We start from the raw sequence: 27,665 nt of genomic DNA on the forward strand, positions 1-27,665 counted from the left end.
GCACAACAAGAAGAACAGAGCTCCATTTGCTGAGACTGAGAAGACTACAGAAGGAGGAAGTTGGGAAGAAAGGGGAAAACCAGCAGTTGCATTTTGGAAATGTGAAGTCTGAGATAGGCAGGTGGAAAATGTAGAATAGGCAGTAGCACACGTGAGTCTGAGATTTAGGGAAGTCTATAAAGTCTAAGTGGAGGATACTAACTTAGGATTCACCAGCAGAGACAGAATTTAAGTCTACAGAACTGCATGAGCTCATCAGGGGAATGAAACAGAGAAGAGGTGTAAAGATGGGGCCTGAGCCACACCAGTGCTTAGAACTATGCTGACCCATTCGGCCATTGCACAGCCAATTAAGTAGTGAGCACCTGAAATGTGGATAGTTCAAACTGATAAGCTGTAACATATATACCACACTTAGAATACTTGCTACAAAAAACCCCCGTAATTTTACATCTCATTAATTTTTATTTAAATTCAAGTTACTTAACATATAGTGTATTATTAGTTTCAGGGTAGAGTTCAGTGATTCATCAGTTGCATATAACACCCAGTGCTCATGACATCAAGTGCCCTACTTAATGCACCTAATTACCCCATGCCCCCACCCACTTCCTCTCCAAGCAACCCTTCGTTGCCTATAGTTAAGAATCTCTTGGGGCACCTAGGTGGCTCAGTGAATTAAGCATCCGACTCTTGATTTCAGCTCAGGTCATGATCTTGGGATCCTGAGATCACGCCCCACATTGGGTTCTGTGCTCAGTGTGGCATCTGCTTCTTGCCCTCTCTCTTCCCCTCCCCCTGCTTGCATGTACTCTCTAAATGAATAAATCTTAAAAAAAAGAGTCTCTTATGGTTTGCCTGTTTTTATCTTATTTTATTTTTCCTTTCCTCTCCCTTTGTTCATCTATTTTGTTTCTTAAGTTCAACATATGAGTGAAATCATATGCTCCAGTTCCATTCACATCGTTGCAAACAGCAAGATTTCCTTCTTTTTGATGGCTGAGTAATATTCCACGTGTATGTATGTATGTGTGTGTGTGTATATATATACATATGTATATACATATGTATATATATACATATATATATATCACATCTTCTTTATCCATTCATCCATCAGTGGACATCTGGGCTCTTTCCATTTTTTGGCAACTCTCACTAATATAAAAGATTATACATTGAAATATTATTTTAGATATATTGGGCTAAATAAAATGTTACAAAAATTTCACCCATAGGCTACTAGAACATTTTAAATGATGTATATGGCATGCATTCTGTATCTATTGGATAGTGTTGGCTACCCAATTGATTAAGAATAGAGATTGAGATGACAACAGAGATAAAATAGAGAATGAGATACAATAGTGAATGAGATGACAAACGAGAACCACCAGTGGGGCAGAAAAACAGGGAAAAAGAATATCTTAAAAGTCAAGAAAATAATCTGTTTCAAGTATGGACTCCATGTCAAAAATCTGATGACCAATAAAGTTTAAGACCAAATATTAACCAATGGGTTTAGCAACACTAAGGTCTTAGATGACCATGACAATAAAGTTTTGGCGGAACACCATTCAAAGCCTGACTGGAGTGGATTTAAGAGAGAATGGAAACCTCTTGAGGATTATTGCTGAAAAGAACTGCATAATATGGGGGCGGAAGCTAAAGTTCTGTTATGCCATGAAACAGTATTTTTTGTCTTCATATCGAGGAAGAAAAGCCATGCTAATGTGCTGATGGGAATGATCCAGTAGAGGGACATATTCATGATGCAAGGGACAGAGGGGAGGATTGATAAAGGACTATTTTTTAATAAGACAGGGTATGGAATCCAATGCACAAGCAGAAGAGATCACCCTTGGATAAAAGATTCATCTAGACAGATAAAAGGGCCAAAGAACATAGGGCACCTGTGCAGGTAGGTGAGATTACTTCCACTTATTTAGTGCAGTAGGAAGGTAGGTTTGCTTCAAGTGAGGATGGTAAAAGTGTTAGAAGTCTAAGAGGAAGAGTGAATGACCTAGGGAAGAAGCATTCATGGCCTATCTGAAGTTAGTGGTGATGAACTGAAAGTAGGACCAATCAGTGTAAATGTATTTTTCTCTAGTTACACTGAGATGCGCAAGTATAAAGGCATGGTAGATAGAGGGCTAGACTCAACCAGAATTGATGTACAATAAGGCATGAGAGTAAGAAAGCTGCAAGTACAGGAAAGGGAGTAACTGTCATGAAGGAAGATGGATTTTAAGTCAAAGACAGTCAAAAGGGTACTGACAATAAGAAAGTAAAAAAATAAACCAGAGTCCAAGTAAGGGTGAACTGCAGAAATCAGAACATAGGCAACATATAAACAGGTGGTGGTCTGAGAATAGGATACTTCAAACTGAGATCAGAAAAGGGTTGTAATGACCAAATCTAAAGTGTAATCATTAGAAAGAAAAATCCTAAAAGCTTCCAAAGAGAAAACATGGGTCACATATAAAAGGATCAGGATGGCAACACTAAAATTAAGAGTCAGTGGAGTAATGCCTAAGTAATTCTGAGAAAAATGATTTTCCAACCTAAAAATCTATTACAACCAAACTTTTAATCAAGTGTGAGGGTAGGAAAGACATTTTCAGACAGATCTAAGTTCTCAAAAACACAATTCCAATTCCAACCTTGTCTCTCCCCATGGAACTGGAAATACTATACCACACAAATAAACTAAGAATATAGGCATGAAATCCAGATAACTAGACAACAAACAAAAAAATTTTTTGAAAGGGAAATGGAATTCCCAGGAGAATAGAACCAGGGATCACAGCTGTACAGTGGACCTAGAAGAGAACTGATTCAGCCTGAAGCTAGAGAACAAAGGAGCTAAGAAGAATTAAAAAAAATACATAAACTGATAGACTATCTGATGGTGTTTTAGAATAATGGGAAGGGAAGAATCAAGGAGAAGTACACAGAAAACTAAGCAAACCAAAAAGAAGCAGTTATCATCTCCAAGAAAAATAAAAATCTGTATGAGAAAGGAAATGTATGCTTATACCACTCGGGCTCATTTGTCATTAGTATTTATACAATCACTATAACATCAACACTGAATAATGACCTAACCAAAACTGGATTACTATTGGGATACAGGAGGGGTTAATATGTGAATGTTAGTTATATGCTAAAAATGTGCTGATATATCCCAGTTAAGAATTGTTAAAACTGTATAAAATTGTATAAAATAACTGTATAAAATTGCTTATATCTAGAAATAAGAATATAAATCTATTATCCAGAAATATGGAGGGGTGCCTGGGTGGCTAAGTCATTAAGTGTCTCCCTTCGGCTCAGGTCATGATCCCGGGGTCCTGGGATTGAGCTAAGCAGGAAGCCTGCTTCTCCCTCTCCCACTACTGTTCCCTTTCTTGCTGTTAGGTGATAAGGAAGGAAGGAAGGGGCACATGGGTGGCTCAGTAGGTTAAAGCCTCTGCCTTCGGCTCAGGTCATGATCCCAGGGTCCTGGGATCGAGGCTCGGATCGGGCTGTCTGCTTGGCTGGGAGCCTGCATCCCTCCCTCTTTCTCTGCCTATCTCTCTGCCTACTTGTGATCTCTGTCTGTCAAATAAATAAATAAAAATCTTTAGATAACCCTGTAGATACCATTGCAAGATGTAGAAAGCAAGACAACCAGTGGTTTGATGGGGAAATAGCGGTTCCTATTTTGAACAGGTCTATAGGATATTATATTAAGACAGACACAGGTCTCCAGTTCAGGAGTAAAATCAAGCAAAGACACATCTGAGGGCAAAATAAACCAGCACCTAGGAACTTCAGAAGCAGCCATTTCAAAGGAATGATCTGTTTATTACAGTTCATTCTTACTTATTCATCACCAGGTCTCTTAAGGACTATTCAATAGGCAACCAATTCTTTTTCTAATTATAAGACCAAGACAAACTTACCAGGAAAAACCTGAAAAGTTTACAGAAACAAGAAAACATAATTTTTCCAGCCTGGGAACTTTATATTTCTTTCCAGTCTTCTTCATTATCACACAGTTGGTCATACTGTGTGCTGCTTTCCTAACCCTTCAAAGTATACACTCTCCCATGATTTTTTTTTTAAAAGATTTTACTTGAGAGACAGGGTGCACAGAAGCATGGGGGAGCAGCAGAGAGAGAGGGAGAAGCAAGCTCCCCAATAAGCAAGGAGACCTTCTTGGGGCTCGATCCCAGGACCCTACCTAAGATCATTACTGAGCCAAAGGCAGACACTTAACTAAGCCACCCAGGTGCCTCCACTCTCCCATGATTTTAGACATGTTTTCACTATCACTCTGTATAATAAATTATGTGTAATAAATTAGCCATAATTTAATTCAAGCAAACCCTAATGGTAGCATTTTGGTTGATGCCAACTTTCACTATTAAAAACTGATTAAAGTGTTTTTGCATAAAGTATCCACATTTAAGACTGAGTTCTAAAGATGAATTAATTAGTTCCAGCTGTGCTAATGCATACTCCCACTAATAAAAACCAAATGACAATTTACTGCATTCTTACCAATACTGAATATTCTCACTTAAAAATATATTTGGTAGATGAAAAGTGAATTATTTTAACTCTATTTCTTGGATGACACAGAGACTAAATTTTTAAATGCTACTGTTATTTATTACCCTCCTCCAAGAGTAAGCTGCTTATTTTACTGCCTAGTTACTCATTTGGACTTCAGTGTTCCGCTTTATTTGAATGAGATCTTAACAAATACAGATAATTTTTGTTATCTAGATTTTTTCAAAAATTTTTCTATCATCTTTTTCCTATTGGCCTTTTCCTTTATGATCTCTCCCATTTGTTAAGTCCTTCATCCAGAGAATATGCAGAATTTCAATTATAATTATTTACATTACAAAAAGTTTATTTTCATTCCCTTTTAAAACAAACTCATCAAGGCACATAATAAAAACTCTAACAGCACACACAAATATATCCCAAGTTTCAAGATTCCAGTTATCTCATGTATGAAGATTTAACTACTTCCCATTTTTAAAAAGAAACCTATACATTTCTATACCTAACTTATTTTACTTTATTTTGGAGGTCTAATCTTACTTGTACACATAAGACTACCTTCTTCTTTGTAAAGGGTGCACAATACTCCACTGTATGAAGGTAGCTTCATTTAACAAGTCTATGTTGGACGTTAAGGTAGTTTCTAGACCTTCATTACTACAAACAAAACTACAATTAATGTCCTTGTACATAAGTCTTTGTACACAGCACAGATCTATTTGTAGAATAAATCCCTAAAAGTGAATCTGCTGAGTTAAGTCATATACACTTTAACATAAGTTATTACCAACTGCTCTTTGAAACAGTTACGTGAGTTTATAATACCATAAAAATGTTTGAGTCTTGCTTACAGTAGAAACCTGAGCCCTAATAAACGTGGAAGGCATGCTAAAGTGAGAAAATCATCATTTTGCAGCCATCAAGTGAAGATTAGTCCAACCAAGAATCCATGGATGCTAAATATAGGGAAAGATTTTAATGAGCAGGATATTTGTATGATCTTAAAGAGTTTCCCTATGGCAGGCTTACTACACACCAGGGGAGAAAACAGTAACCATACAGTAATCAGAAAACATCTTGGAACAAAATAATATCACCACTGAGTGGGTGTATGCCTTACCTGTGACACCAGAAGGAGGACACAATATCACTTTTATCATATTCCTACCAGGACTGCATAATCTAATGTAATCACGAGGAAAAACACACAAGCTTCAGTGAGGAACACTCTTAAAAAGACAAACTAGGAGAGGCCTACATTCTCCAAAAACATCAATAACATGGAGACAAAGAAAGGCTGAGGAACTGCTATAGATTAAAGGATACTAAAGAGACAGGCAACTAAATGCAGGACATGATCCTAGACTGGATCCCAAACCGTAGGGGGAAAAAACACTAAAAAGGATATTGGTGGGTCACCTGACAGGAACAGAATATGGAGTGGACTGTTACTACAGATTCACTGAGGTTGAGAACTGTACTGCAGTTGTGTATTTTAAGTACCTTTTTTCTTAGGAGATGCACACTGAGAAATGTTTGCGGGGAGAAGATAATAATGTATGCAACTTACCCTCTGCTGGTTCAAGAAAAAAACAGACATGAGAGAGAAATTGAGAAAGTAAATGGGACAATGGATTAATAGAACTGAATTAAGGTAAGGCTGTTCTTTGTGCTCACTATAACTTGTTAATTTGAAATTAAAGATTAAAAAGAGCGAGGCAGTGACTATTCATCTCTCACACACATAGCCCATGTGAATGCGCTTCTCACCCTCATCAATATGTACATTATACAAAATTTCTAATCTTTGCCAATAATGGGTAAAAAATGGTATCTCCGTTTTAATCTGCATGTCTCTTAAGTTATGCACCTTTTCTCATGTTTAAAGGTCATTTCATTTTCTACAATCTTCTTTTTAACAACTTTTTTACACCTAAAATACTTCAACTATATTCAATTTATTTTGATGTTGTCATAGACTGCGTGTTTGCGTCCCTCCACAATTCATATGTTAAGTCCTAACACCCAATGTGATAATATCTGGAGGTCCCGCCTTTGGAAGGTGATTAGGTCTGCCCTCATGAATGGGATCAGTGACCTTACAAAAGAGACCAAGGCATTTCCCTTGCACTTTCTCCCAAGTGAGGACATGGTGCAAAGATGACCATCTATGAACCAGAAGGCAAGCCCTCACCAGACACTGAAGCTGCTGATGCCTTGATCTTGGACTTCTTGGTCTCTGGAACTCTAAGAAATAAACTTCTGTTGTTTACAAGCCACTCCATCTATGGTATTCTGCTATAATAACCCAACAGATTAAGGCAGATGTAAAATGATGATAAGTTAATTTTCAAGGGTGCTTACCAACTATATGAATCTTTTCTCTTCCTAGGATTAGGATTTTTAATGTCCTTTTGGGTGTAGTGTGAGAATGCAAGTATTCATATGTATATCTCCTCTCACTTGTTAACGCAAACTAATCTTTCTAAAATTTTCAAGCAAGTGGAAAAGATTTTCCATGATACCGATAGCAATTAAAGTAAGTAGCTAAATAACCAATGAGTGTGTAAAAAGTAGACAGTATTTCTACACAACTCACAAGCCATATATTCAAATGTGAAGTCATATTAGCTGTATTATTCTCATATTATTAATATAAATTTAGAAAAACTATACATACTATAGACTGAACCACTGGAGGAGACTAAGATATTTATTTTGGATTAGTAACAGTGTTAAAAAGAAACATGTTTCAACAAAAGGAAGAATTAAAAATACTTATCAATAATTGTTTTTTAAAAGATTTTATTTATTTATTTGACAGACAGAGATCACAAGTAGGCAGGGAGGCAGGCAGAGAAAGAGGAGGAAGCAGGCTCCCCACCGAGCAGAGAGCCTGATGCGGGGCTCGATCCCAGGACCCTGGAATCATAACCCGAGCCGAAGGCAGAGGCTTTAACCCACTGAGCCACCCAGGCGCCCCCTTATCAATAATTTTAAATGCTATTACATTTCCCCTTAAAATTATCAGAACCTAAAACCTTATTTTTCTCATAAGGAGAAAAACATCTTTCCAAGTTTAAAACTCAAAACACTTCCTCAAGGAAAGGTACTTCGTACAAACTGGAAGTATGTTTATGCCCTAAAATATTCCTCAAAACTTTGTTTTCCTTAGCTCCCTCTTACCCAAAGACTGAAAGTACAGCACTTCTGTGTTATACCTTACAAGAGACTTGAGGGAAAAAGCTAGGTCTGCTATTTTCTTTGTGAATTCCCACAACACTCAGAACAATCTGCACATAATGGATACTCAATACATGGTAGCGATGGAAAGAAAATACAGTGAAATTAAAGTTCTTTCTTCAAACTGGATTACTTCAGCCAACATATTTATAAACAACACAGCATCACTTTTAAAAAGTTTTTACCTATATTTGTTGATAAAAATAAGTATCACATATCATTTAAATATATCACAATAAATAAGATGGTCAAATGAGCTTCAGTAATTCTCATATTACAAAATCTTACCTCTTCAAAAACAGCAGCTTTATTTACTTTTTCCCTTGCAATGTCACAGATTTTCAGGATTCCCAGAGCAAAAGCTTTCATGGCAGGATCTTCTATAAAGTCTGGATTGTGAATGTAAAGGCACGTAAATACTGTCTGTGCCAAGGAATGGCCTTCTAACCATGTTATCTATAAAGAGATAAAAGTATGTGTATGTTTAAGACAACACACAGTCTGCAAGTCTAAACTGACCCAGGCTAGACTGCCACAGACCCAAATAAATATAGTATTAATCATGGCATTTCAAAGATGATTAAAAGGAAGGTCAGAGGAAACAAAAGAATTATAATTCACTTTCACTGACTAGTTTTTCAAGAATCATATACCATAAATATGACTAGCTATCTAACGAAAGTATTCTTATATACAACAGTCTGCAATTATATTTGAAGACTGATGAAATTACAATGCTGCCTTACAGACCATTCAAAAGCAATTAATTCCACAATGAGTCAATAGAAATCCATAAAGTAGGGAATTCACAATTTTAGAACTAACCAGTCCTTAGCCACTCATTTAACTTTTCTTTTTCATATTCACTACTACTAACTAGTTGAGAGCTTCACATCCCACCTAGATTACTGCAAGAATCTGCACAAGTTTTCGGGCCTTCCATCTCCAATTTAATAACCCCCAACCAGAAGAACTTTCTGGGAAGTCACAGTTTTTAGATTAACCAAGTGTTATTTTAACTCTTACCAAACAGCAAAAACAAGTATCCATTATCCCTATCAATTCAGGCAAGGTGAGGTCTTTAATTTTAATGGTGCCATCCTAAAAAGGAGGAGAAATAGGACATATGAGCAGAAGTTTTTTTTATAAATTTATGGTTTCTATGTCCAGTAACATTTTGCCTTCCAAAAATTGAAGATTTTAAAAATAAAAATTCTAGAACTGTATCATCATCGGATAAAAACTGAGACACAGGGTGTGCACAGAGTACAGGGTAGAAGCAGAGAGAACCTTAAGCAGACTCCCCACTGAGCGTGGAGATCAAGGCGGGGCTCAATCTCATAACCTTGAGATCATAACCTGAGTGGAAATCAAGAAGCAGATGCTTGGGGCGCCTGGGTGGCTGAGTGGGTTAAATAAAGCCTCTGCTTTCGGCCCAGGTCATGGTCTCAGGGTCCTGGGATCGAGCCCTGAATGGGGCTCTCTGCTCAGCAGAGAACCTGCTTACTCCTCTCTCTCTCTCTGCCTGCTTCTCTGCCTACTTGTGATCTCTGTCTGTCAAATAAATAAATAAAATCTTTAAAAAAAAAAAAAAAAAAGCAGATGCTTAACCAACTGAGCCAGCCAGATGCCACAAGAAAAGTAAACGTTTTTAAGTTAACTATATGACTTGTAAATTTTGTTTAGCAAATCTCTTCTCATAAAATATGCAAAATTAAATTCTCTGTCAACTATGAATGAATTTATAAGTCAATCCTCACAGAGTTAATTTCAAATTCACAACATAAGCACCTTGTTTAATATATTAATATCCAATTTTAATCCCTTAACCAACTACCCTGGTATTTAAATATATACTGAAATGCTTTCAAAAATTAATGAATAGGGCACCTGGGTGGCTCAGTGAGTTAAGCATCTGCCTTGGGCTCAGGTCACGATCCTGGGGTCCTGGGATTGAGCCCCCTGTCAGGCTCCTTGCTCAGTGAGGAATCTGCTTCTCCCGCTCCCCCGCCCCTTTCCCCACTTGTGCTCTCTCTCTGAAACAAATAAATAAAATCTTTTAAAAAAATTAACAAACACACACAAATTTAGAGCAAGCTTGTAATGAAGACCCTACACATTTTTAGATTTAACAGATTTCAAAGGAGATCAATAAATAAAGGTTATAACTAATTTTTATTTATATACTTGAAATGCTCTTAAAAAATTATACTTTAGGGTTGCTGGGGGGAGGGGGGTGGGGATAGTGGGGGTGGGGTTATGGACACTGGGGAGGGTATGTGCAATGGTGAGTGCTGTGAAGTATGTAAACCCGGCGATTCACAGACCTATACCCCTGGGGATAAAAATATATGTTTATAAAAAATAAAAAATAAATTAAAAAATTATACTTTAATATGCCAAGTTTGATTTTCATTGTTTTAACATATGAAATAACAAATGATAAAACACAAAAAGCACAATGGTAATTACCTTAATAGCTTGTTCAAAATTGAGAACTTTTCGATTAACTTGGTTTCCAATCATGCCAGCATCCATCTTGGGATCCATCATTTCAATGGCAGACATGGCTTCAAAAAGACCAAATCTGCAAATAAAAAACATGACCACACAAATTGTTCTTGAACCAGTTAAGTTTACCCAGATTCTCACAATGATATAAAAATTATTACAGTGCTTTAAATAACTATAGTATTCTATGTATTTAATCTTCCCAATTTGCTACCACTTCTATTTCAACTAAATAGAAACTTAACATAAAAATTATTCCATGTATTTGTCATTCAAATTATTTTAAAAACACTGTGGGAGAGAAAAGAAAACAAAAGTTTTTTTTTGTATTTCTTTCAAAAAGGTTGCACATCAGAACTTTTGGAAAAAAGATCAACTGATCTATAATGGATTTCACTTTGCCTTTAAATAATTTTTCTCTAATATTTAGAAAGTTGTGTTTGGAATAATCATCAAACATTTTCTTTACATATTGAATGATAATAATAATCTGGCACATTACTGTCTGTAATGACCCAAGTTCTGGCAATAACATAATGAAAAATAATCCAGGAATCCTCTTATTTGTGTCTGGTATTTATGAGTTATTAGCCATAAGAGCAGATAGCTGTGATGCACTGTGGACTGGTTAGGAAGTGTATCATTAACTGAGATATGCGTCAAAAAAATGGGACAGGAACAAAAGAAGCTTAAAAGAAAGTCTGACAGGTGATGAAGCTACTGACTTCATATTTTGCTTAGTCTAAGCTATTAGATTACCAGCAAAATAAAGACATCTACCTTGTTACACTAAATCATTTCTCTCAGAAAGGCAGCAGCAAGGAGAAAGCAGCAGCTTTAAGGAGACAGACTCTTCCCTGCAATCCCTCAAATCTCTTAATGCTTCAAGATAATCTGACAATATGAACATGGTATTATTGAAGACAACTCTAGTATATGCTAATCAAAACCCAAATGGTATTTTTCAAAAAGGTTGTCAAGCCAAAACAGTAAATATGCAAAAATGGAAGAGAATTTTTTAACAAAAACAATAGAGATTCATCAAATATCAAAGACACTGTAAGATATAATAATTGAACGCATCCTAGAACACACAGGTCAATAAAAAACAGCCTAAACACCATTTCTGAAGAAATTATATGTGATAAAAGTAGAACTTCAAAGTAGTGAAAAACAGTGGGTTAATCAATAAATACTGTTGAGACAAGCGGCTAACCATCTGGAAAAAAGTGAAATCTTTGATTTACACAATTTCAAAAAGTAAACTTCACGCAGATTTAAGTTCTAAACCTAAAACACGCAAAAAAAAAACTTTCCAATAATTTATAAAACGAGTTGATATATACAACTGTGTAAATATTTTAAAATTTAGATGCGCCAATAATAAGCCATAGCTGGAACTCCATAATTATCTAGGATGGATATTTTTAATATAATTTTCAAAAAGTTATTGTATCGAATATAACCACCTGGTATAAATAAATAAGGCAAGGCAAGTAGTCAAAAAAAAAAAGAGGCAAACAACATGAATGGAAAATTCGCAAAAGAAAAAATGCATATTAATAATAAAGTGCAAAGCTGCTCAAATTTAAATGTAATCAGGTAATGCAAAACAAAATAATGATAAATTTCTTTGGCCATTCAGAAAGCTTTAAAAATATATTTAGTCTTTTTTCATTGGTGGGAGTGTAAACTGAAACAGACTTTTGTTTAGAAAAGCCTGGCTGAACCCATTAAAATCCAGTCATTCGATTTCTAGGCTTCCATTCTAAAAATCTTTTGTACATGTATACCAAAAGGCTTGCAGAAATTGTCTTCAATTTTCCCATGTTACCAAAAATATGGCAATCTAAATGACCATCAATAGCGATACCACAGAATAAATTATGGTATAGCCGTTTTATAAAATACAAACCAACAGTTAAAATGAACAAGGTAGAGCTTATATACTAACATGGAAAGATCTCCAAGATAGATCTCCAAGATATATTGAATTGGGAAGGAATTTTCAAAATAATACATACTGCAGATTCGCATTTACAATTAGCTAATTTTGTAGATTTTTACTCATGTAGATATATTCCTTTTTAAGTCTAGAACAACATGCAACAATCTGATAACAGTGATTATCTCCAGGCAAAGAACAGACATGTGGGGGAGTGGTGGCAGTGTCATGTGAAGTTTCTGTTTCATCCCTGAGGTCTGAATTAGCTTAAAAGTATCCATTTATTACTTATAAGAGAACAACTAAATCAAGTTTTTAATGGCACAATTAAAACCCTAGTGAGGTATCTGCCTAATTAGTAAACCTCTACAGAAACTGTAGTAGCATTAAGTTAGCTATTTCATTCACCCAACAAATAGCACAAATACCTAATATGTGCTAAGCATGGTTCTAGGTACTTAGAATATATGAGTGAGTGAACAAATTTGCCTGCCTTAAGGAAGCTCACATCCAGTGGAAGGAAACGGACAATAAAGATAAAAAGTTACACAGCATGTTAGAAGACTGTATGCTAGGCAGAAAAGACAAGACAGTTAAAGAAGATATGAATCACAAGAATATAACTTTAATAGATAGATGGTCAGGGGAAGCTGCTGGTAATCATGTTTTCTGGGCTAAGCCTAACACCTTAGGGGAAATGAAGGCAGCCTGGTCCCTCTAGCTATCTTCTTACAAATCTTGTTTCATGTCAGGAGCCACACTCTTCTGCATTAGCTTGGGATAAGGTTTCATTTTATCTTTCCTAGAATTGCCTGCAGCACCAAAATGATGCCCTAGAATGGTTCTTAGTGTGGTTAGTCCCTGGATCAACAGCATCAACCTCATCAGGGAACTTGGTAGAAATGCAACTACTGCGGTCCCACGCCAGACCTAAAGAAGGATCTCTGGGGGTGGGGCCCAGCAACATGTGTTTTCAACGTGTGGGATGATTCTGATTCACACTAGAGTCTGAGAAGAACTAAATTTCAGGGTCTACCCTTGCTTCCCAGATGTCCAATCTGGGCCACTAATTTAACATTTTATATTTCTAACCTTGAAATTGAGTCTGGCCAGATCAGTAGGGGAACTGAGGATATCTATGGTAGTATAAATAGAATCAAGCACCTATCTTTTTTTTTTTACCTTTCCAGGGATTCTGGATCGACTTTCATCCAGCCATTATCTCACTTATCTCTCTGGTTATCAGCCAGCCTATTACAGGTAACATACAGCCTGTAAGCTTTCTTTAAGAAATTTCACATCCTATATCTAACTCTCAAGGAAAGGACCATGAGGCACAGTTTCCACTAACTATAACCATTTTTATTACAACCAGGGCCAGCTACCCCAAAATAACTCACCAATGTTAAAAATATATTTATAAATCATTTTCTTTTTATAGCTTTGCAATGTAATATTACCCAGGTTCCAAGGAACACTACTACACACAAGGAAAAACATGGAAATATTACATTAACTATTTCAAATGACATAAATACTTACAGTTTATCATGAAGCAGTTCTCCCAATTTTAATTCTAAAAGAAAAAAAAAAGAAAAATCCTTTGAATAATACAATCTTAATATTTAAATTTTAATTCTAAGAAAAAAAGTTTTGCTTGAAAATGAGCTTGCATTAAACTTCATTTTCTTTTTTTTGGAAAGACTTTATTTATTTGACAGAGAGAGATCACAAGTAGGCAGAGAGGCAGGCAGAGAGGGGGAAGCAGGCTCCCCGCTGAGGGGAGAGCCTGATGCGGGGCTCAATCCCAGGACGCTGAGACCATGACCTGAGCCCAAAGGCAGAGGCTCAACCCACTCAGCCACACAAGTGCCCCTAAACTTCATTTTCTAAGAAATGATTATTTGTACTCAATTATTAATATAATGCCTTCCACAGAATGAATATTTAAACTCTTTTAAGTTGAACTTTTTAGAATTAGCAAACAACCCACCACGGGCCAAAACAATCTAATCAGAATTACCAACCTCATTTTAAAGTATTACTAGTATATTTCCCCCTAAGTATACTTTTTCACAGAACTGACTGCTATTTCACAAGTTGTTTTTAAACTACTTGGTGTCAAAATCTAACCTCTTTTTGTCCCAGGAACAGTACCAAAGTTGTTTTTTTAAATTAAATGTTATTTCAATGTAGAAAACATGAGTAAACAGCTAATCAAAACAGTATTCAAACCCTATAAAGCAAGTCCCAACCTTGGGTGCATACTGCTATCAACTCTGGAACTCCGGAAAATCCCAGCGTCCAAGCAGCACCCTAAACCAATTACATTCTAGGGGTGGGGCCTCGGCAGTGGTTTTAAAGCTCTACAGGTGATTTCAATGTGCAGGGAAGGTAAGAACCACTACCACAACATTTTAAGTAGCTTAAGTACTGATGGTCAAATCTTGTGGAAGGTGCAAAGCACTAGTTTTCAGCAGTTCTCAAAGATGGCCTGGGAACCCAGGTGGTGTCTGTAATATTAAAATTACTTTCATAGTAAGTCAGGGCACACGAGTGGCTCAGTCAGTTAAGCATCCAACTCTGGATTTCAGCTTAGGTCATGATCTCAGGGTTGTGAGACTGAGCTCCGTGTTGGGCTCCACGGTGAGCATGCTTATGATTCTTTCTCTCCTTCCTCTCCCCCTCCACCCCTGCTCTCTTGTGCACATACTGGTGTGCTCCCGCTCACTCGCTCTATCTCTCTCTCGCGCGCGCGAATAGATAAAAATTACTTTTATAGTAATACTAAAATGTTGTCTTTTTCATTGTGTTGACATTTGCACTGAGGATGCAAAAGCAATGCATAAAGAGGAAATATTTTTAAATGGGTGGTGGGGCTACACTAATTTAGTTTCAGCACAAATTAAAAGAGTGGCCCCAAGCTCAACAGTGTATTCTTTACCTCCATGCACTTGTAGTTAAAAAAGACAGTTTTTTTTTTTTTAATTTCACTTAAGAGGTCCTTGATGAAGCAGTAAAATTATTAACCTCAGGACTGGGACCAGGGTACAGCAAGTGAAGCACCTCCCATGTGAAATTTAAAGAGTGACTCACTTTCAGGTAGCAAATTCTTAAATTTAACACCCTAGGTGCCTCAATCACTTGCTTCTAGTGCTGGCCCTGACTTATCTGATTAAATCTCAATCTCTGAGTACATCTTTAAAATATTCTATTTGACAAAATGGAAAGTTATAAACAAACACTTTTGCTGCATACCAATGTAAGACGTTGTCTTAAGGAGAAGCACTTGCACAAGTATGGAACACCATTTTTACTTGAACAACGGCCAAAATGCATTTATTCAGATAGGAGAATATGTCATTTTCTTGAAAATAAATGAGTCTGTTGCTTTAAGAAAAACAACGGACATTTGTGTTGCCAATAATAAAATTTGAACTTTTAGGCAAAGATTAGAATTTGGAGAAACATATCTGACACTGTGAAACTGATAGATTCCCAATACTTAAAAATACTTTTCTGATGATACTGGTGGTGTATTAACAAATGTGCTTTTCAGTATTATGTAATTTCATCAGCATTTGGAAGATCTGCTTAACTCAGTGAACCAATATTTTCCAAATGGCAACAAATGTTCCAAAATCAGGCATGGATAAAAGATCCATTCAAAGTTCAAGGCAGACCAGTAGATTTTAATGTAACAAAGAAAGTCCACTCATATGTCTTCAGATTCCACATCACAGTTAATCTTTAAGAAACTACCACCTGTCAAGTTTTGTTGCACTGTCATATCAAAGAAGAGGATCCACAATTATCTTTAAAGGTTCCTCCATTTTTCAACTACAGATTGGGTGAGGCCAAATTTACCTCATATACTTCAAGCACACACACAGATAACGAATTCAGGCACCCTCTGTTATGCTGACATTAAAGAGATTTTCAAAAATATAAAACTCCACTCTTGTAAGTCATTCTGCTTTGAAAAATATTTATTTTCATTAAAAAACATGTTAACATGCAATGGATTTATATTTGTTTTTAAATGAATTCCTATTTTTAAAATTTGCTTTAAATTTTAATGCTGTAAACTATACATATGTTAACACAAACAATTTTTAAGAGTTTAAAAGTGTAATTTTTAAGAGTATAATGGGATCCTAGGCGTTTCTGGATGACTTTGGCTCAGGTCATGATCCCATGGTCCTGGGATCAAGCCCCAAGTCCTGCTCTCTGCTTGGCAAGGGGCCTGCTTCCCCCTGTCTCGTCTGCCTGTCTCTCTGCCTACTTGTGACCTCTGTCAAATAAATAAATAAAATCTTAAAAAAAAAAAAAAAAGTATAATGGGATCCTGAGGCCACAAACTTTGAGAACTGCTATAATAATTTATCAAATACTTAAGGTAGATTTGGGTACCAAATAGCTTCATTAAACATAAAACACTCCACAGACCTAAAAGCAAGCCAATCACTCTGGGCCTTGGGCTCCTATCTGTAAAATGAAGGGCTGAACTAGCTGACTCTCATTAGGTCCCTCAGAATACCAGTAATCAGAGAGGTCTGGGTGCTCAGTTAATTAAGCAACCAACTCTTGATTTTGGCTCAGATCATGATCTCAGATTCCTGGGGGCTCCACACTCAGTGCAGAGCTTATCCCTCTTCCCTCTGCTCCTCCTCACACATGCATGTGTGTGTGCTCTCTCCCACTCTCTCAAATAAATAAATAAATACATTTTAAAAAGAAAAATAAAAAGAACATCAGCAATCAGATCACAGTAAACTGTAGGCAGGAAACTTTAAAATTTACTCAACTAAGCAGAGTGCAAGCCCTCTCACTGCATGATCATCAAATGGACACAGAATCATGATATTCTACAGCACTACTGACCTGAGTAGTTTGCGTCTTATCCAACTAGGCTGCAAGTCTCAAAAAATTTAGTGAGAAGGATGTTTTACATTTATCATTAACAGAGCAATGAAATCATCACACATCATACAGTCCCTGGAAAATTCCACAGTACTAATAAAGAGATTAAGAGTCAAAAAAGCAAGTTAACATCTCAGTATTATATGGAAATAGTTTTACCATGGAAATTGTTTTGACCTTCCATAACCTTTGAAATGGTCTCGAGGATCCCAGGAATCACAGATACACCAAACAGTTGAACTAAGTTAACACAATGATAAAAAATAGTTACTTCTACTTTTATGTTAAAGCCTTAAGTAGGTGCAGCAGTACATAAAACACTCAGAGCAAAGGAAAAAAATTAGATACGAGGAAAAGCTGATGATTCAAGGTTTTTTTGACTACCTTGACAATAAACTGCCTTTTTCTTTTATCCTCACTCTCATTCATATCCTCACTCTCATTCATATTCTCACTCATGAATAGATCCTTTGTGAGAGAAAATTTAACTCATTTTGTGGGTCCCAGAATTTCTTTTTTTTTTTTTTACATGTGAGTGGGGGTGAGAACAGAGGGAGAGGAAAGGAGAGAATCTTTTTTTTTTTTAAGATTTTTATTTATTTATTTGATACAGAGAGATCACAAGTAAGCAGAGAGGCAGGCACAGAGAAAGAGAGAGGGAAGCAGGCTCCCCGCTGAGCAGAGAGCCCGATTTGGGGCTAGAGCCCAGGACCCTGGGATCATGACCCAAGCCGAAGGCAGAGGCTTAACCCCCTTAACACGCAGGAGCCCCGGGTCCCAGAATTTCTTAATATCTTACTGGACATCGTTCCTTTTGCCTTAGAAATGAGTAACAAATCATAACTTGTGGTCGATTTTGGGTATGCAGCAGTACTAAGCACTTGAAGCATATGATCATTCTCCTGAGAAAAAGTTCTTACAGGACAGAGAAAAACATTTATCTATAGGACAAGGCAAATAAATTTTATCATCTTATAAGTGAACAGATCATGTGTAAACTGAAGTTATAGATTGTTGAACAGAATTCCACCCATAACATTATAAATGATGGTTAAGTTCCCACCTAGGGACCCTATGAACCCCTACTGAATCAGTAGGTTGAATGATACAGTTGAAATCAGTATCATTGTAATAGTGATATTTAAATGAACCAATTGAGGTTTACCAGGCAGTAAAGGTGGCAAACTGCAACTACTTTTAATTCCCTCCTGAAATCTCATTAAAACAACCAGAGGAAGTGTGTGTGTGTGTGTGTGTGTGTGTGTGTGTGTGTATTTAAGAAAGGTATACACTCCAAAGAAGAAAAACATGTACAATAAAATTGGGGAAAGTTGTAAATAAAAAGACAAATTAAGTAGTTACTTAGCAAAGTCGAGAAAGCAGAATCCTAAAACCAGGAGTGAAGAAAGCAAAAACCAACCTGACTTACCGCTTGCAACTAAAAGTGCAGCTAAAGGAAGGCTAAAACATGGAGGACTGAGCTGTCAGACAACACAGAACCCTGTCCTATTTACTGAGGATAACTGGCCCTCCCTAACCCCACATACTGAAGACTTTTTTGAAGAGGGCAAAACCATCTCCAGAAACATAAGGTTATTGGAAGGCCAGGTACAGTATGGAAAGAGGGGGCATTAAGGGAGTATGTGAGAACCCCAGATCTCTTCCCCACTTAACTGTTAAATCGTAGGCAATCAAGCCAGAGCTTCAACTTCAAGGCAAAAGATTAGATAAATTTGCAAAATACAATTTCTAAATACAATCTTTAGAAATATTTTTATAGAAATATGAATAGAAATTTTATTTATATTTATGCATTTACTTATTTTTCACATTATATGAAAAATATTCACATATATCTATTTCTATAATAGCAACAAAATGTATAAATACAATCTTTCCAAGTAGAAAGAGCTAAATAACTTTTATCAGATTTTTTAAAATTTAATTTTATTCATATTTATTTTTTAATTTTTAAATTTTTTTTTATTAACATATAGTGAATTATTAGCCCTAGGAGTACAGGTCTGTGAATCGGCAGGTTTATACACTTCACAGAACTCACCATAGCACACATCCTCCCCAATGTCCATAACCCAACCACCCTCTCCCTAACCCTCAGTTTGTTTTGTGAGATTAAGAGTCTCTTATTTATGGTTTGTCTCCCTCTATATCAGATGTTCTTTACCACAAAGCCAAGTCAGAAAAAAAAGAAAAACAAAAACAAAAAACAAAAAATAAAGCCAAGTCAGATCACTTGATAGCGATGGTCTGTCAGTAAGTCCCACCCAAAATTCAGAACTTCCAATTGGCTTTTTGGTCTCCCACCTTTAGACATGCAACAGAGAATTCTTAGATATCTGAAGTAATGCCCAAAGATACAAACTAAAGGAAAAAAACTAAAAAAAGAAAAGACTAGTTGGAGGAAAGATACTATGTAGAAGAACAAACATTCAAAAGAACTATTATTCTTAGAGAGATAAAAAAGTGCAACCCTGAGACAAAAACAGGACATTTTACTTTTTTAAAAAAAGGGAGGAAGAATATTAAGAAAAAAGAAATCTTAAAAATAAAGAACATTACAGCAGAAAAGAAAAATACAGTAAGTTTGGAAGAGTCTTAGTCCATTCAGGTTGCTACAACAACAACAGCAAAATACCATAAGCTGGGCAGCCTATAAAAAATAAACGTTTATTTCTCACAGTTCTAGAACCTGGGAAGTCCAAGATCAAGGCACCAGCAGATATTTGGTGAGGGCCCACTTGCTAGACGGCCATCTTTCTGCGGTAACCTCAAATAGCAGAAGGAATAATCCCATTCATGTGGGCTCCACTCTCATGATCTAAGCACCTCCCAAAGGTTCAGTATCCAAAAAAAAGATACTCCCTAAGGAGAATACAAAAACAAAAACAAAAATAACAAAAAAACCCAATGAGGAAATAGAATAATTAAAGTTTCCTAGAACTGAAGGATAAGATGAGAGGACCTCAGAGCTGTCAACCAGGCAAACCTCAGTGAAAGGTGTGTATACAGGATCAAACAGAAATCGTAAAAGGTTATATATGAAAGTTATCAGAATATCATCAAACTTCCTAATAGCAACATCAGTGCAAAAACATCAATGGGTCATGCCCTCAAAATTATCAAAGGTATCCAGAAATATTATATTATCAATAAAGTGGGAGGACAGAATAAAGACATTTTCAGACATTCAGAGCCTCAAAAAACTATCTCCCATGCTCTCTACTCAGGAGGAGAATAAAGATGCCTAATCTTTTTTTTTTTTTTTTTTTAAGATTTTATTTATTTATTTGACAGAGAGACACAGCAAAAGAGGGAACACGAGCCCTGGGAGTGGGTGAAGGAGAAGCAAGCTCTCCGCCAAGCAGGGAGCCTGATGGGGGGCTCGATCCCAGGACCCTGAGATCATGACCCGAGCCTAAAGCAGACGCTTAACAACTGAGCCACCCAGGGCCCCAAAAATGTCTAATCTTGATAAAGTAAGAAACCCAGAGTGATGACCTCAGGATTACACAATGTACAAAGGCAAGAAGTCCAGACTGGAGCAATAAGTAAAAGGCTTGAGGAGAAATTTCTTCAAAGAGACGAAAATGACAGTTTGAGGTATCTGAATGTCTTAAGGAGATTTAGAAAAGGGGTAAGGAGACTAAGGTAGAATTAATGATAACTACATAGGTTTTGGGTAAAAAAATTTTTGTGTAACACAGAACTGTGCAGGAAGGAAAAACTAATAAAAACTTTACTCTTTGGCTCAGCCATGGATAATATCTGCATATTCATAATGTAGCTACAACTACATGGATAGATGTTGGCACCATATGGATAGAAGTCCATAGATGATGCCAAACTGTGAATGCAAGGAATCAAGAACTAGCAGTAAAAGCATACTATCTAGAATTATGGATAGTGAAATAACCAGCCAAAATAGGGAAAGTGAGGACTTCTGAAGACACCTTTTCTGTTAACCAAAAACTACCAACATAAAGGAGGATACACAATACCTGCCTGACTAAAGAGAAAATCTGGTAAGATGCATTCAACAATGCAGAAGAGAACTCAAAGTGCATCAAAGGTATCATTCTCTTCCCATAACCTGCTGTATGTCAATGCTAGTTGTTAGAGGTGTTAAGACCTCCATCCATATGTTCCTTTCCTGAAGAATGCAGAGTCAGAAAGGTTAAATGGTAGTTGAATGTTACTGAAAATAATCTAAACAGAGTGAACTACGTAGCACTATTGACATTTTATGCAAAATAATTACTTCTTTGTGGGGGCTATCCTGTGCAGCATCCTTGGTGTGTACCACCAGACATCAGTAGCAGCCCGCCTCCTACTGTGACAACCAAAAATGTCAAAAGACACTGGGAAATGTTCCTTGCAGGGCAAAATCAATCCTGGTAGATAATCGCTGATCTACAGTGACCCATAATTACCAGTGCTGCCCAGCCCACCTACACTCTACCACTGAAAACATTCTTGATAAGATGTAACAAGAAAAACATAATTTTCATCACCAAAATCAAAATCACTGAAGGAAAAAAAAAAAAAAAAAAAAGTATTTTACAGGTTGCCCAGATCTTTCACCAAGACAATTTCTACTCATCTTTTTCTTCTTGGAATAAAGTGCTAACAGCAAATTCCTAGAACAATGATTCTCAAACTGGGGTTTATGAATTCAGAGGAAGAGGAGTCCATGTAAGTTTTATTAAGAATCTACGTTTTTTTCTAAGATAACTATTAAATGTTACGCAATCAGTTTGATAATTTTTTTTAAAAGATTATAGATTACCAAATGGGTAATAACATTATAACCAAGTACTGCTATAATTTCAGTGCCCAGTCTTGTGTTCATAATTATGTTGGTTTCAGGCAATCACCCAAAATGACAGCATTTAATGTAATGCAGTGGTTCTCAAAACTCTGAAGTACAAGATCCAGATACTCTCTAATTTGAAGAAATATGTCCTTAAAATATTAATTCATTCTTTAAACAAGTATATATTAGGCACCTACAAATGTTCTAAATGAGAGAAGACAATACAGAAAGGAAAAGAAACAAGAAGCTTAAAAATCCTGGATTTTAAAAGAGGGAAGAGAAATTAATAAAAGGAGTTTCCCAAAAGTACTGGGCAAGAGTTGAAGAAACTGGGTAGGTGAGGAGGCTTTAAACCATAGGGCCTGTGAGAAAGACAGACTAAGAATGAATGAGTGAAGCCATCAAAGACAGAAGGACATGGGATAACAGGACAGACACATGTCGTTCTAGACTAAAGCTCAAAAGAATGGAAATAATGATAGCCAAACTTAGATTACTTCTGGGTTCTAGACACTTAATGATGTCATCATCCTAAGAGAGGTTGTTGGCTATCCACAGAGTGTGTGGAAGAAGGGAATCTGGTAGGTAGAAGAAAGAGCAATGTGTATTTTATGATCATTTGTGTTTAAGTAAAATTTCTAAGTTGTGGGTTTATACTTCAGAAAGCACCTAACTTTAGACAATGAAATGAAATACGAAGATAAAAGGCTTTTTACAGAGTCAATGAGATGGTTTCAATTAGGCAAAGTTTCCTAAAGAAGCAAAGCTCAGAGGTGTTGTTTAGATAAATAACATGTCATGTATCAAGCACATATATTACATACAGTAATGACACCATATGTTCAAAATAATTTCAGGGGGAAAAAAAACAGAAACCAAGTGTCTCAATGTCAGATATAGGAAACATGAAGGAAATGTGTGCCATCTGCCTAACAGGAAATAAAAGAAGTGATGAAATTAGAATTTGGTCCAGAAGATTCTGAAGAGTCACTAAAAGAACAAGTAGAAATGTATATAAAAAACACTGTCATCACTATGCCTGCTTGCTTGCTTGTTTATTCATTCATTCATTCATTCATTCATTCATTCTGGTACCAAAAAAACAATCACCAAAGTCTAGCCAAATGCCACCACACTATTACTAAAGAGGAAAGACCACTGTAACAGTTAAAGGGTATAACAATATTTGTTTTAAATTTAGTTCTCGGAAAGTTGCTAGAACAGAAGTCTAAACTAAATTGATGCTATGAATCTGATTATTTCAAGAAGAGAAAACAAATAATATCACAGTGTAAGAGCTGCCAACAGCCTTTAGCCCTGTATCTATATGTAAAGGAAAATCACTTCTGTATCAACTTTTTAGTTTCCAGTATACCTCATATCCGTGCTACTTCAGACAATGCAAGAGCTAATTATGGAAGAGTTAATAGGATGGTTTGAGGTTGGCAACAAAATGACATGCTAGCCCCCTCTTCATCCCCCACTGAAGCAGGGATTAAACCATACTACCAATTCAAGGTTCCCTCCACGAAGAAGCAAAATTATTCACTCTTCCTCAAACATCAAACTCTCACTGAACTCTGGCTGTAATAGTTGATCTCAGTCTAGAACAATTCCCTCACACTCACATAAAAATTCGACCACTCCCTTAAGCCCCAACTGAAGTCATATGAACTTCATAAAACCTTTTCCACTTAGGTTCAGAATGACAGCTCTCTAATACAGATCACTTAAACATCAGTGCAAGATGATGGGTATAATCCACTAACAGTTTAAGATCTCGGCACAGGGGCGCCTGGGTGGCTCAGTTATTAAGCGGCTACCTTCAGCTCAGGTCATGACCCTGGGGTCCTGGAATGGAGCCCCGCAATGGGCTACCTGCTTCTCCCTCTCCCACTCCCCCTGGTTCTGTTCCCTCTCTCACTGTGTTTCTCTCTGTCAAAAAAATAAATAAAATCTTAAAAAAAAAAAAAAAAAAACTCTGGGAACAAAAATTACACTGTAACTTACACTTCTTTCTCTCTTCCTTGGATAGACAGATATGGGCAGTCCCCCAATTTCCAGTCTAATGTTCTTTCCACAATTTCACATAGGCATACTTTAACTGGACATGTATTTCAAAACAATAAAAGGGCAGGCACATGATTTATTATTTTGCTTATACTCAGCTGGCTCCCTTTCCACCTGCAGCTGCTCCAAGTCTCTACTTCTCCTCTCAAGAGCACTATTCTAAACACTCCGTCTCACCAGCACCAAAGACTTAACCTGATTTAAAAAAAAAAAAATAGAACTCATCGAGGCATGCATTCCTCCCAATCTGCTGAGAAATATACCTGTTTCAGGCACCTGGGTGGCTCAGTCCATTAGTCACCTGCCTACTGCTCAGATCAGGATCTCAGGACCTAGGATCAAATCTCACATCAGGCTCCCTGCTCCAGAGGAAGCCTACTTCTCCCTCTGCCTCTCCCCTCACTCATCCTTGTTCTCTCTTAAATAAAATCTTAAAAACATATATATATATGTGTGTGTGTGTATGTGTGTGTGTGTGTGTGTATATATATATATTTCTTCACCAATCCTAACCTCAGTTCCTCCTATCTCAGTAATTCCTCATTCTTTTCCCCTAATTTTTTTTTTTTTAAGATTGTATTTATTCGAGATTAGCGAGAGTAAGAGACAGAGAGAGAGAGAGCACGCACACACAAGCAGGGTTAGCAGCAGGCAGTGGGAAAAGGAGGCTCTCCACTGAGCAGGGAGCCCAATGTGGGGCTCAATCCCAGGACTCTGAGATCATGACCTGGGCTGAAGGAAGATGCTCAACCGACTGAGGCACCCAGGCGCCCCCGCCCCCCTCAAGTTAATTTCTCTAGCATGTTCTGATCCCACCCTCTCTTCAAATTCAAGCTCTCACTCGACCATTTTTTTCTTTTAAGATTTTATTTGAGGGAAAGGCAGAATCCCTGTGCAACATGCAAGAAAACACAAGTGGGGGGAGGGGGAGCGCACAGAAGGAGCAAAAAAAAGCGGGCTCTCTGCTCAGCAGAGAAGTGGGGCTAAATCCCAGGACCCCAGGATCATGACCTGAGTGGAAGGCAGATGCTTAACCAACTAAGCCACCCAGGCATCCCCCTCACTCTACCATTTGTTCCTTTCTCTTTCCAGTCTCTCCCTAAGGCCCATTCCCCTGCAACAACAAACATGCTCATTTCTCTAATCACTTACACCTATGCATTTATTAAACTATTACTATGCACCAGGCAACGTTCTGTGTAGTAGGGTTACAGACAAGATCTCTGCACTCACAGAGCTTATGTTCCATTGGGTAAGGCTGACAATCAATAAGAAATAACTGGAAGCGACAGTTTCTGACAGTAGATAAGTATTATGATAAAAATAAAACAGTGATTCAACTGAAGTGGAGCTGGAAAGAACAGGGTTAAATCTAATTAGATTAGTTGTTTTGAGATAGCCTCGCAACCCGCCAGGAAGGAGCCAGCTATGTGAAGACCTGGAGGCAAAGCAGTTTAAGACACAGAAAAAGAAATATGCAGAGGTCCGAGGGGAAACTGCCCTGATGTGCTTAATGACATAAAAAGGTTGGTGTGACTAACATAATGAGCCTAGTGGTGCAGTGGTACAAAAAATGAAGTCAGTGGTAGGCAGGCACTCAGACCATACAGGCTATGGGGATGGGATAAAGATTTTATTCTACCTGCAATAGGAAGTCACTGGACCCTCTTGAGCAGTGAATAATGTGACTTTATTATTTAAAAACCTCAACTATACAATACTACTACCATCTTTAGGTCAATACAACTCATATTTCCACAATTTGTAGTTATTGCCATGCACTTTCTGTTACTTAAAGCTAGAAAAATTGAAGCAACTGCTTCAACACCAGTATTTCATGCACTATCAAATACTGACTGGCGCTTTTTTTTTTTTTTAAGATTTTAATTTATTTGACAGAGAGAAGAGAGAGATCACAAGTAGGCAGAGGAGAAGGCAAAGAGAGAGGAAGCAGGCTCCCTGCTGAGCAGAGGCTTGACCCCAGGACCCTGAGACCATGATCCAAGCAGAAGGCAGAGGCTCAAGCCACTGAGCCACCCAGGCGCCCGGAATACCAACTGGCTTTAAATGAAAGTTAAAATTAGAGGGTAGAGAATGAGTAAGTGTGGTGAACAAACTTGATACGCCACACTTACCTGTTGATTTCATTTACTGAGTTAGTCTACAAATAGCAATCAAGATTTTATTTTACCTTTTCCCAGATTCTGAATTTCTAGTCTAAAAATTCAAACTCACCTCGACAAGCTTCTTCAAAATCTTGGGTTATGTCCACCCAGCTTGTATTGCTTTTTTCCATCTTTTCTGGTATACTGAGCTCCCATCCCGAATCATCATCTTCTACAGAAGCTTTCATGACCATAATGCCTATAAAATTAACACTGGTGTAAAAGAGATTGTGGCTTTCAGGGCAAGAGTATTTGCAAGCCATGTGTGTGCATTCAAGTACTGGACGGAAGTCTTACTAAACTGCCAGACCTCATCTGAGTTTGAGGAGGACACTGGGGGGGGGGGGGGATCTTAATGCAATTAAATCTTATATTAACACTACTGTTGCTTATTTACTAACAGCCCAGCACCTACCAAGGCTTTAAGAGTTTGTCCTCCCACCATCCAAGGAAAAAAATCAGAAGCCACCCCACCACTGATCTAAACAAAATCAACTCGAGCTTCCAACTTTCCACACTGGCCACAAATGACCAAGGCACTCTTGAGAGTCCCCTCTCGCAGCCCGGGAGCCCACGAGGCAACTATATTCAAGTCGGGGTGGTACCTCACCTTGCCCGAGCTCTCTGGGCCAACCTCTTCCCCGGCCCGGCAGGACCCCCGCAGAGCCTCGCACAGTGGGGACGGAGTGAGGGAGCGCGGGGCAGGGGACCTAGCCGCCCGGCCAGGGGTGGCAGCGCACCTGAGGCGGGGACCGCCCCACGTCCGTCCTACGCGGGTCAGCCTGGCCCGGCCCTGGCCCCACACGGTGCGGAAGCAAGGACAGAGCTATCGTCGCGCGGGAGGGCGGGCACGCCCGGTACCGGGTGGTCGCCCGGGCAACACCGGGCAAGGCCGGGGCCTCGGCGGGCAATGGACACAGGGAGCCTGCAGCTCCTACCTGAAGCGCGGCGGGAGGGCCGGGGCCGCAGGGTGACCTGGCGTCCCCAGGGTCCGCCACACGCGCGGGGGGCTGCGGCTCTAGGACACGGGAGGGAGGGAGTTTCAATGCCTCTGCACCGGCGGTCCCTACCTACTTCTCCCGTAGCCACCCGCGCCGCCACGAACCGTCCAAACCGCGGAAATAACGACGCCGCCTCAGCCGCCGCCGCCCCCTCCCCTCTCAGCCCAGCCCGACTGGCCGCGTGCGCGCATGCGTACGCCGGGTGTGCGCGACCCCGCCCCCCTCTCCCTCACTCCTGGGGACTTCGCGCGCCCCGGCCACACCCCCTCCCTCACCACCGCCACCGATGGCAGCCGTCTTCTCTTCTCGCGGGATTAGAGCCAATCGCGAGACCGGAAGCTACCTTCCATCTCCTGCCTCAAGCCTAGTCCCGGGTAGTGGGCGGGTCCCGGTAAAGGGTGGAGCTTGCGGAG

General features: G+C 38.2%; 1 protein-coding gene across 4 annotated transcripts in view; it reads right to left on the reverse strand.

Annotated features, from left to right (window-relative positions):
* Positions 1-27,450, reverse strand: part of NAA35 (N-alpha-acetyltransferase 35, NatC auxiliary subunit) — a 94,342-nt gene extending 66,892 nt beyond the window's left edge. For 2 of the 4 annotated variants that reach the window (XM_032840494.1, XM_032840491.1), the window contains exons 1-6: positions 27,322-27,450; positions 26,322-26,450; positions 13,802-13,835; positions 10,276-10,390; positions 8,830-8,904; positions 8,092-8,259 (exon numbers count right to left, since the gene is read on the reverse strand). In XM_032840494.1, coding sequence (XP_032696385.1) covers positions 8,092-8,259; positions 8,830-8,904; positions 10,276-10,390; positions 13,802-13,835; positions 26,322-26,445 — 516 coding nt within the window. In that variant the 5' untranslated portion in view covers positions 26,446-26,450; positions 27,322-27,450. The other 2 variants (XM_032840493.1, XM_032840492.1) reach the window with 2 other exon arrangements.
* Positions 27,451-27,665: the final 215 nt, after the last annotated feature.

Source organism: Lontra canadensis, unplaced genomic scaffold (assembly GCF_010015895.1).
Source record: "Lontra canadensis isolate GAN:19392208 unplaced genomic scaffold, GSC_riverotter_1.0 scaffold113, whole genome shotgun sequence".
NCBI lineage: Eukaryota > Metazoa > Chordata > Mammalia > Carnivora > Mustelidae > Lontra > Lontra canadensis.